The 11,727-nt window shown below is 44.1% G+C and overlaps 1 protein-coding gene across 1 annotated transcript; it reads right to left on the bottom strand.

Moving 5' to 3' along the window:
• Nucleotides 1–4,730: 4,730 nt before the first annotated feature.
• Nucleotides 4,731–11,727, bottom strand: LOC130378341 (G2/M phase-specific E3 ubiquitin-protein ligase-like). The gene is made up of 4 exons (XM_056585119.1): nucleotides 11,340–11,727; nucleotides 10,901–11,118; nucleotides 9,990–10,231; nucleotides 4,731–4,859 (listed from the first exon to the last, which is right to left on the bottom strand). The coding sequence occupies exons 1-4, from the start codon at nucleotides 11,519–11,521 to the stop codon at nucleotides 4,731–4,733; spliced, it is 771 nt and encodes a 256-aa protein (XP_056441094.1). The 5' UTR covers nucleotides 11,522–11,727.

Raw genomic sequence — 11,727 nt, 5'->3', positions numbered from 1 at the left:
ATTTCTATTCTATTCTATTCTATATGTCAGTGGAGTCGGCTTTCATTTTAAACACGAGCGCACACACACACACACACACATACACACACACACACACAACCACACACACACACCCACACACACACAAAAGTACATGGTTTAGTATTTTGCTGTCCTCTGCAGCGAGATCTCGTTCTCCTCTCTCCCAGCAATTCTGGCAGGGGAGGAGGGGGGGGGGGGGGCTCCAGTAATGAGTTGATCATCAGCAGTGGAGAGATGGTCTCTGGGTAGGTCTGCGCTCTCTCTCTCTCTCCCTCCCTCTCTCTCCCTCCCTCTCCCTCTCTCTCTCTCTCTCTCTCTCTCTCTCTCTCTCTCTCTCTCTCTCTCTCTCTCTCTCTCTCTCTCTCTCTCTCTCTCTCTCTCTCTCTCTCTCTCTCTCTCTCCTCTCTCTCTCTCTCTCTCTCTCTCTCTCTCTCTCTCTCTCTCTCTCCTCTCCCTCCTCTCTCTCTCTCTCTCTCCCTCCCTCTCCCTCTCTCTCTCTCCTCTCCTCTCCCTCTCTCTCTCTCTCTCTCTCTCTCTCTCTCTCACTCTCTCTCTCTCTCTCTCTCTCTCTCCTCTCTCTCTCTCTCTCTCTCTCTCCGTCTCTGTGTGTGGTGTGTGTGTGTGTGTGTGTGTGTGTGTGTGTGTTGTGTGTGTGTGTGTGTGTGTGTGTGTGTGTGTGTGTGCGTCATCATCATCTAGGAAAGCAGAACCACTGCGCTAGCTTGTGGGGGAGAACAGGAAGTCTCGTTCACGAAGCAAAAGTTAAGCGTTAAACCCAAACCACAGTCACTTGGAGGCACTTCTCTCTTTATGGAGACAAAGAACAACACTTTATAAACCAGTCTGATAAAAACCATTATAAAGGGAGTCCAAAGAATATAAAAATAAAAGGCTTTCTATTCTATTCTATTTCTATTCTAAAAATGTTAAAATTGACCATCAATCAATAATTCAAATACATTTGACATTAGAAATATAGTCTTTGCAAAATCTGCTAAGTTAACCTGATGGAAGATCTTAAAAGTCTCTTCCTTTCATGGTTAATCAAGATCAACTTTAAGAAGCCCAAGAAAATGTAGCATTTGGATTATAGTTGAGTAGGCTACATGAATATAAATCACCAAAACAGTGTGTGTGTGTTTACATATACTTGTGTGTGTAGTCCGTGCGTGTGTGTGTTCACATCTGCGTGTGTGTGTTCATATCTGAGTAAGTGTGTGTGTTCATATCTGCGTGTGTGTGTGTGTGTGTGTGTGTGTGTGTGTGTGTGTGTGTGTGTGTGTGTGTGTGTGTGTGTGTGTGTGTGTGTGTGTGTGTGTGTGTGTGTGTGTGTGTGTTCATAGATGCGTGTGCGGGTGTACATGTGTCTGTGTGTATATTTGAGTGTTTATAATAAGGTGTGTATGTGCACGTGGCGCGTGTTCATATGTACGTGAGTGTGTGTGTGTTCATATATACGTTTGTTTGTTTGTGTTCATATACGTGTGTGTGTGTGAGTGTGTGTATATGTGTTTGTATTCCTGTATAGGCCTATGTGTTTGTGTATGTGTGTTTATATATGCGTCTGTGCATGCGCGCATGTTTATATATGTGTGTTATTATTAGAGCTGGCAGTTTAACGTTATTAACAGCATTAACGCAAACCAATTTTAACTGCGTTCATTTTTTTAACGCGCGATTAACGCTCTTTTGGCTTGCCAAACGTTGTAGTTGTTTCACCTGCTGTCTAGCAACAACTAGTCACATTAGAAAAACTACAACACCATACTGGATCTAGCTACACCGGAAACAAAACAACAAGAACGCCGCACAATCTTGTTGGGGCAAGCAAGGATACGGAGCGGGTGAAAAACTCCTTTAAAGTGTCTGTGTGTTTGTGTGTCACTCTGTTCAAGCCTGATTGTTTAGACTGGGACCTGGGGTTATACCACGAACCTCGCTGAACATACCCAGGCTTTCTTGGGGAAACCTGGCTCGACAGCCGCAACTCGCAGTCAGAGTTAAATGGTTCCACGACGCTCACTTTAGATTCAATTAGTTGAACAGGTTTTCCGCTTTAGGTTCAATGCGCGTTCACAAAAGGGGCGTTTCTCGCGTCATTTGACTCTCTCTTATGCAAAATTAATCGATCGAGAGCGGTGTATTTCACCCAAGGCGAGCAGTGTATTATTATGAACTCCTACGAGGAATTCAAAGTTCAAATCACAGCCAAGGGGAACACGGTTGCCCATAATATGGCTAGGGTGGCGTGCTGGCAAAAAATAGCCGACCGTGTTAATTCGAAAGTGAAAAGATTCTGCATATTGTCTGAAAAATATCATGCATCATCATGCCTTTTATCCCCATAGATGTGTTGCCAGCACGCTCCTACGAACATGGGGCCGAGTCAAAAATAAATATTAAAATATTATTCAATGCGGGAAGTTGTAAGCATCCATTTGAATAATTTCAGGTGAATCTAGCCTATGATTTGCAATGACCATAGGCTCCAACCTTTAGTCACATGTTGATTACCTGTAGCAAATAAAAAGAAAACCCAAATGAATACGACTGGGAGGGGGACCGCTCCACCGCCCTTCACCACTTCGGAGGAGCTGGCTCTCGCCAATAACGAAGGTCTGCCGATGATGGTGGAAGGGGGGATGACCTCTGACCCCACTGCCTCGACTTCCAAGGCGTTTGTAATGAGTATGTATTCATGTATTGGCAATGGACATAAATAATTGTCATGCTAATCAAATGTGAAATGATTGAGTGTAAATTAATTGTGTCATTTTTAGTTGAAGGTACAAACATTATTTTGGAGGAGCCGCCGACAATCCATCTCCAATCAGAGGTATATAACTATCAAAACTAAGTATCACGTATTCATCTAAATGTTTACTTTTTGGGATGAATGTCCTATAATAGGTTTCCCTGATTCTTGCAGGAGACTGTCGGCCTGTGACTCCAGGGCGACTATGGAGGGGATTTTTCTTAACAATTCTCACAGCTATAATATGAATTTGTAGAATAAAAAAAGCCTAGGCCTAATTGTGTCACTGACATAGCAGTTATGTAAGGGATAATGGACAACACGGCGCTTGACTATCCAAGGTTAATGTACGTTGAACGTGTGGGGCCACCATTGAACCTGAAACACAGACACACTGCGCAACAGTAAATGCACGGCTCCTTTGTGTAGCATTGCCTACATACGGTCCAACAAGGACAATCAAATAACGAATAACCTCTGAGAGTCTGTATCTATCATAAAGAATATCGTCAGACAATGCCAAGGGATCGGTTCTGTCCCGAAAAACCCTCTGTCTCCGAAGAGACGCCTGTACGATAAGTGCGCCGAGGTCCACGGGAACACCCACAAATGGTGACGTCATTGTCGGAGAAGGGGCTAGGAAGCTGTGCGCGACGATTTAAATAGCCGATCTCCGGGTAGACTAAGCTGAAAACCTGCTCCCGACCAAGTTTGGTTGCGAGCATAAGTCACCATGGTGATACAGCGACGCTAAAAGAGATCGACTTTCGTGGTCCAGCTAACCCAGGCTTTGCGCTCAACATACCTCGCTAACCCTCTAATCGAGCTTCGTAGTACAGGCCCCAGGTGTTGTTTGTCTGCAAATAACTCTGCCTCCAGCAACAGGATTGGTGGAAACGTATGAAGTGAATGAAATAAAAGCCCAGTTCACCAGATCTGAGGTCTGAGGTAATTAACCACCTGGAACTTGGTGCGTTTCCTGGAGCTCCGAGGACGGCAGGACGGGTGTTTACCTGGTCGATAAGACTCTGAACCCAGAACCTAAACCCAGACATCCTAAACACAGACCCTGAACCCAGAACCCATTGGCGTCACTATGCTGTTTTATTCGGGGCTAAAGCCCAGATATTATTTAATTAGCCCTGAGTATAATTTCTGGGTGAAATAAATAAAAAAAATTACAAATATTTATAAGTAGCCTAGCCTAGATAGTCCATATGGCAAGAGAATGAACAGTTTAAAAATATAACCTGTTTACCACGTCAAGGGAATTAACCTCTCCTATCCCCAGTCAGATCCGTGTGTGTACGTGTGTAAGGTCTGTCTCACTTGTATTCATTTTACTCTGAAATAACTTGAATGGAACTTAAGATGTTGGGGATGAGCAGCACAGCAGTCAGGCAGCTGTTTAAAGCTATGATAAACTGTGTGTTTTGTTTATTTAGGGAAAGCATTATGAAAAAATGTGCATGCAAAATAATTGCATTTTCCCTCTGGCCTAAGCCCCGGATGTTTATGAAACTTAGAAACACCCCTGTTCTTTTACTGTAAAGGAGATAGGCCTATTTAAGTCACTATTTGAGGCATCAAATGAAATTAGACAATCAAGCACTTACATCACAATCATTTATTTGATACATATATACACACACTATATATCTGTACATCTATATAGTCTGTATAGTATATATATAGCTCTGGATATACCACCATCCAGGTTGCCCATCAGTTTGTGGAGGGAGGATATTAGCACACACACAACAGTGGAGTCTCCATCACCTCTTCATCAGTGTGTGGAGGGAGGATATGACCACACACACAACAGTGGAGTCTCCATCACCTCTTCATCAGTGTGTGGAGGGAGGATATTACCACACACACAACAGTGGAGTCTCCATCACCTCTTCATCAGTGTGTGGAGGGAGGATATGACCACACACACAACAGTGGAGTCTCAATCCGTGTGTCTAAAGTAAGTTTGGTTTTCATAAGTCCTATCATTACTAGTCCCATCTTTGTCCACTGGGTGGCGCTTTAGAGACTGATTCAACTTGTGCTCCAGCAGCTGCTCTGTGTGGAGAAGCTTTAAGGTAGAACCTTAACACTAACTTAACCTCTTTGTTATTCACTTTATGTCCCCTCTTTGTGGTTCCAGTCTTTACTAAAGGCCTTAGCTGTTCAACCCCATAACAGCAAGTTAATGAATAACTAATATCTCTGACAATTTGACCCAGTTATAAGATCACCTGAAGTAACTGATTAACTAATATCACAGACTATTGAGCCCAGTTGTAAGATAAGCTAATGAATAACTTATATGTATGACTGTAGGAGCCAATTCCTTTGCATCGTGTGTGTGTGTGTGTGTGTGTGTGTGTGTGTGTGTGTGTGTGTGTGTGTGTGTGTGTGTGTGTGTGTGTGTGTGTGTGTGTGTGTGTGTGTGTGTGTGTGTGTGTGTGTGTGTGTGTGTGTGTGTGTGTGTGTGTGTGTGCATGGCCTTGTACTAACCTATTTAAATGGCATTCAAATAGGTGGCATGAATATATATCTCAAACATTGCAGGTATATCAAATGTAGATCAGTGAGGTACTCAGGGATTAAAATCAACTTGTGAATTTATTAATTCAACTGATTTAAAAAATACATAGTTTGCTACATGTGTTACATGTGTAAGATGAGCCATGCATAATCAAATAAAACAAATCCCTATACCACACACATGGGTTAACATAAAGAGGTGACATGCATGAGCATAATGACCATCACTTCTACTGAGACAATCACCATGTCTTCAAACAATTGACAACAATAGCACTGTCTGTGATCGTGGAATCCATTCATACACCAGGCAGTGTTTGACTCTAACTATAGCATCAACTAGTTATCTTTAACCTATAAGTCAAGTCAGAGCTCTGGTCCAGACAGTGGTTTGTTACCAGTAGAGCTCTGGTCCAGACAGTGGTTTGTTACCAATAGAGCTCTGGTCCAGACAGTGGTTTGTTACCAGTAGAGCTCTGGTCCACACAGTGGTTTGTTACCAGTAGAGCTCTGGTCCAGACAGTGGTTTGTTACCAGTAGAGCTCTGGTCCAGACAGTGGTTTGTTACCAGTAGAGCTCTGGTCCACGACAGTGGTTCGTTACCAGTAGAGCTCTGGTCCAGACAGTGGTTCGTTACCAGTAGAGCTCTGGTCCAGACAGTGGTTCGTTACCAGTAGAGCTCTGGTCCAGACAGTGGTTCGTTACCAGTAGAGCTCTGGTCCAGACAGTGGTTCGTTACCAGTAGAGCTCTGGTCCAGACAGTGGTTTGTTACCAGTAGAGCTCTGGTCCAGACAGTGGTTTGTTACCAGTAGAGCTCCGGTCCAGACAGTGGTTTGTTACCAGTAGAGCTCTGGTCCAGACAGTGGTTTGTTACCAGTAGAGCTCCGGTCCAGACAGTGGTTTGTTACCAGTAGAGCTCCGGTCCAGACAGTGGTTTGTTACCAGTAGAGCTCTGGTCCAGACAGTGGTTTGTTACCAGTAGAGCTCAGGTCCAGACAGTGGTTTGTTACCAGTAGAGCTTTGGTCCAGACAGTGGTTTGTTACCAGTAGAGCTCCCGTCCAGACAGTGGTTTGTTACCAGTAGAGCTCTGGTCCAGACAGTGGTTTGTTACCAGTAGAGCTCCGGTCCAGACAGTGGTTTGTTACCAGTAGAGCTCTGGTCCAGACAGTGGTTTGTTACCAGTAGAGCTCTGGTCCAGACAGTGGTTTGTTACCAGTAGAGCTTTGGTCCAGACAGTGGTTTGTTACCAGTAGAGCTCCCGTCCAGACAGTGGTTTGTTACCAGTACTTGTTACCAGTAGAGAAACCGTACGGATTCCGTGCGGTTTGGCAAGAATTCCGTACGGAATCCATACGGTTTTTGAATGACTAATAGCCGCGGCTATTAGTCATTCACTCCAGCTATTAGTTATTCACTCCGGCTATTAGTTATTCACTCCGGCTATTAGGTATGCAGAACGAGCCCCTCCCTCTTCTTTGCTTGACCACTAAGTTTGAAGGCTGTCTAACCAATCAGTGAAGAGAAATACCAGACTAAAGTAACGCATTGTCGAGACTAACGCATTGTGCCTCCATGTTTCGCCGTAACATAAAGCTGTGTTGTCTTTACTAGTTTCACTACAATGTAATGACCACTAGCTAGTGGAAAATACATTTGTGTCTAGTACAGTGATATATTTGTATATGTTAGGCTATATATTGAGATGGCAGTGTGCATTGAGTAGGCCATTGAGTAGGCCATAACATCACAATATTTCATGGATGCAAGCAAGCCAAGACAATCAATCTATATCTATAGCCTACATGCCAACACACGCACACACACACACACACACACACACACACACACACACACACACACACACACACACACACACACACACACACACACACACACACACACACACACACACACACACACACACACACACACAAACCCACACACGCACACACTTTAAACACTGGTAAAGCAATAGGAGCCTGCATTGGTCAAAGTTGTTGGGATGCACGTTATTTTATAACAGGCAGGGGCAAAGTTGTGCATTACAATGCAAACACGACAATAATTGGCACGTTCTTGCGCACTCAGAAGAACATGAACTGAATAAATGCCAGGTATATAGCATATCGGAGACGGGCACACAATCAGTGCATTTGCAAATGAGAGCCTGCAGTATGACCGATCTTGTGACATTATTTAACCAGCTAATACGATCAGACAGACACATCATTGATCACATATAAGCCCACAACAAGCCCAACATCACCTCGGCAGGTGCGCTCTCTCTCGCACATTCACACAATCACTCCAACTCCAAGGCTAGGCTGTTTCACTAAGACCACAAACAACCACAACTAACCAGCCTACATATCCACAACAATGCGCAACAATCAGTTCATTGCGTATCTTCTGTTTGGCGCACATGGCTAATTTGCATAGGCTACTTGCACAGGACTGTCGGCTCCGCTTGTCAAAAAAATAGAACGTATTTGTGAATAAATGCTTTGAATTCTGAATACTGGACTTGGTGAGCTTAAATAGGCTATTAAGTGACCTTTAGTGAGATGGCCTAAAACGGAATACAAATGAATTATTCTAGGACATAGGCTTTCAGGATCAATTCAGAGGTTCAACTGTTCGGGATTCATTTTGCTTAGCCAGTGAAAGTGACCAGCTGTAGATTCCGCACTGTTAAAAATACCTCACTACAAGTAGGCTATAAGTCCTCCAAATAATTCAGCAGAATTGCATTACCTTTGCATTACCTGCCTATGCCACAAGCATAGGCAGCAGTAGTCATTATGCGCTAAAATGGTCCCTGCCAGTGTTTTTCTATTCTGATGTTTGTGGATGAATCTTTCAGCTACAGCTTTGTTACATTTCCTTGCGATGGTTTGCTGGTTTAATACAGCAATACATCAAATGATGTAAGATGATGTGTCCGTTGCGTGGCTGTCATGTGAGAGCCGTATACGCATTTTAAAAACACCTGTAATCAGCGTGACTATGACTTTCCGAGCGGATCATGGGGGGCTCTTCAATCATTTATTTTTCAGGATTTTCTACCGTCATCCTCCAGTTTATCGCAAACATCTGGAGATAAGTCGGTTTAATTAAATACTCAAGTGAAATACAAGTGTACCTCCAAATTGCACTTATTGTACAGTACTTCGGTAAGGGCATTTACATCCATCACTAAAGTTTTGATAGAGTATTCTGATTCAGCGGATTTAAAATGTATTTGTATAATCTTCACAAATCTTGCAGCAATGCAATGTTAATATATCATCATGGGAAATGAGTATTCTGATTCAGCGCATTTACTATTTATTTGTATAATCTTCACAACTCACAGCAATGAAATGTTAATTTATCATCATGGGAAATAGCATATAAACAAGCTTCATAAAAATTCATTTCTAAGCAGTAGGCCTACTACATATTTCTCAACGTAAACATCATGACCATAAGCTATCCCAAAGTTTTCACACCTTTCACACAGTAGGGCAGCATTAGTCATACATAATTAACAACACATCAAAGAAACTTTATTGAGGGATAGCAGTGAAAAAAACATCTGCGTCTTGGGTAAAGCTGGGCTATGCTTAATGTGAGGAGCAGGGCCCGATTGGAAGGAAGCCCATTCAGGACGAAGTTGACCTGGAGAAGGCAGCTGCAGGCAGATGAAGATGGGGGGGCTCTACTTCTTATTACCACAACAGGAACAGAACTCAGCCAAGCCAATGAATTCAGCCAAGTCACTGAGAAGTCTGTCTGTAACATTTGGAAGATACAGTTCAACCATGTAGGACTTTTGTAATTCCCCATTGTACTTTACAGAGATAGAGCACTTTGTTGCAGTCAGACATTTGTTTTTGTTTACCTTTAACATAGTGAGTCTGGAACACAATAGTTTGACCTGGCTTGGTGGAAAGCCCACTCACCACGTCAAGGTGCAGGTCATGAGTGGGAAAAAAGGTGTGTGTGTGTGTGTGTGTGGGGGCACTCCAAGCGTCCTTCCCTGTGTGTGTGTGTGTGTGTGTGTGAGTGTGGGGGCACTCCAAGCGTCCTTCCCTGTGTGTGTGTGTGTGTGGGGGCACTCCAAGCGTCCTTCCCTGTGTGTGTGGGGGCACTCCAAGCGTCCTTCCCTGTGTGTGTGTGGGGCACTCCAAGCGTCCTTCCCTGTGTGTGTGTGGGGGCACTCCAAGCGTCCTTCCCTGTGTGTGTGTGGGGGAGCACTCCAAGCGTCCTTCCCTGTGTGTGTGTGTGTGTGTGGTGTGTGTGTGTGTTGGGGGCACTCCAAGCGTCCTTCCCTGTGTGTGTGTGTGGTGTGTGTGTGTGGGGGCACTCCAAGCGTCCTTCCCTGTGTGTGTGTGTGTGGGGGCACTCCAAGCGTCCTTCCCTGTGTGTGTGTGGGGCACTCCAAGCGTCCTTCCCTGTGTGTGTGGGGGGCACTCCAAGCGTCCTACCCTGTGTGTGTGTGTGGGGGCCCTCCAAGCGTCCTTCCCTGTGTGTGTGGGGGCACTCCAAGCGTCCCTTCCCTGTGTGTGTGTGTGTGGGGCACTCCAAGCGTCCTTCCCTGTGTGTGTGTGTGTTGTGTGTGGGGGCACTCCAAGCGTCCTTCCCTGTGTGTGGGGGCACTCCAAGCGTCCTTCCCTGTGTGTGTGGGGCACTCCAAGCGTCCTTCCACGGGGTTGGGCACCTTCCTCCATGGCCTCCTTAAATCGATTGTACTCCGGATACACCGGTAGCCTGAGGACCAGGGAACAGGTATTGGCCGTGGGGAAAAGGGCCGGTCCATCTTCCTCATGGAGGAATTCAAGCCGGGGTCCGATGGGAAAACCCACAGCAGGAATCCTTTTGAGGCCCGTGGCAAACGCCAGAACCGCCCCCAGGGTGAGACTCGTATCTCCATCTGTTAGTACATAAGAGATAACTTGTAAGAACGACCGCATGTGAACATTAACAGGAATTTTACACTGCCTGACATGTGCCAATCTTTCGTCGTCCTTAGTTAAGATAAGATATACTTTATTAATCTCAGCAGAGAAATGTAGGTTATGTTTTATGTTGGTTTAGGTTGCATTTCTCAGATCACAATAGAAATGTTCAAAAGTCCTTGTTTAACCCTAAGTGTGCACTAATAGTGTCATTCTTTCGAAAAAAATATAAAATGTGTTATGCTGGTTCTGTCACAATCGGTTCACTATAATTCCCTATGCAGTGCTGTATTTACAGGTATGCCTAGGTTCACAAATCAAATAGTAAATATTTTTCATGTGTGCATTTGTTCATTCATGCAGAGCTGTAAACAGTCTTGTATTTTTCCTTTGTGTTTTGTGACCCATTATTGTTTGTGAAGACTTAACTTCTACAGGATGCCCCTTTTATATCCATTCATGATAATATCACCTGTTACCAGTTACTAATGTTGAAACAGTTGAACATTGTTGTTTTTTGAGCATTCTACAGCTTTCCTCTTTGGTGGTCCCCTGTTTTGAATTGTGCATCAAATTCAGAATAAGCATATATTAACAAAGAACAATTAGATAGATAAGGGTTGTAGATAGAAACACTTCCTTACCCTCCACCTCGATCAGCCAGTCCCTCCAATATATAAGGGTCCTGGCCTCCTTCCTCCTCCGATTGGAGCCCGGCTCAGACAGGTAGGACGTCATGAATGTGGACTCCAACCGGGAGGCCAGCAGCGGCTCAGGTGTGTCCATGAAGACCCCCTTGAGCTCCTCATGGTGGATCCTCAAAAGAGCTAGAATCCCGAAGGTCTCCAACCCTTCTTTGAATCTGTAAAATCAATGAGATAATAGATCATAGAAAATATAAGGTCTGTTGCTCTGAAGCCTGTTCTAGCCTACTCCATTGTACATAATGTGAAGATAAAAATCAATTAGACAAGGAATCCTTTCAATTAATATAAATTTAGATTATTTTGGAACACATGATAACTTTTCACTCCAACACAAAGGTCTCAGTCCATTAAATAGTCAATTCCCAGCTCCACTTACTGATTGAGAGCAGTCAAAATACAGCCCTCTGTGAGGAAGTTGAGGGCTGCCCCCAGCAGCTCATCCCTATGCGGGAGGCTCCGCACAAAGGAAAGGAGCCCATGAGGGAGAGCTCGTCTGTGGCCTCCTCCATAGCCTCCCTGGCACCTTCCACATGTGTGGCATCTGCAATCTAATATCATACATTAGGAACAATAATCATTATTTGGGATTTCTAAGCACTTTCATGGCACAAATTATCTTCTAACAGTAAAGAATGCATTGACATATGTGTATGACATAAATCATACATTGAAATTCAACATCAGTACACTATAGAGCACACCACACAGTATCTTGACACAAAAACACTTCTCCAAAAAGTGGTTTCAATTAACATTAACCATTT

This window comes from Gadus chalcogrammus, unplaced genomic scaffold, assembly GCF_026213295.1.
Source record: "Gadus chalcogrammus isolate NIFS_2021 unplaced genomic scaffold, NIFS_Gcha_1.0 GACHA072, whole genome shotgun sequence".
Taxonomy (NCBI): Eukaryota; Metazoa; Chordata; class Actinopteri; order Gadiformes; family Gadidae; genus Gadus; species Gadus chalcogrammus.
The sequence above is the reverse complement of the archived record's forward strand: the minus strand, read 5'-3'. Positions and strand labels throughout refer to the sequence as shown.

What these genes read in the sequence shown, in the direction of transcription:
- LOC130378341 (XM_056585119.1), bottom strand. Translation starts at nt 11,521, where the DNA reads ATGATATTAGATTGCAGATGCCACACATGTGGAAGGTGCCAGGGAGGC. An exon ending in ATTTTGACTGCTCTCAATCA is followed by an intron (nt 11,119 to 11,339) that starts GTAAGTGGAGCT and finishes TTGATTTTACAG; the next exon opens with ATTCAAAGAAGGGTTGGAGA. An exon ending in CTGGCTGATCGAGGTGGAGG is followed by an intron (nt 10,232 to 10,900) that starts GTAAGGAAGTGT and finishes ATGTACTAACAG; the next exon opens with ATGGAGATACGAGTCTCACC.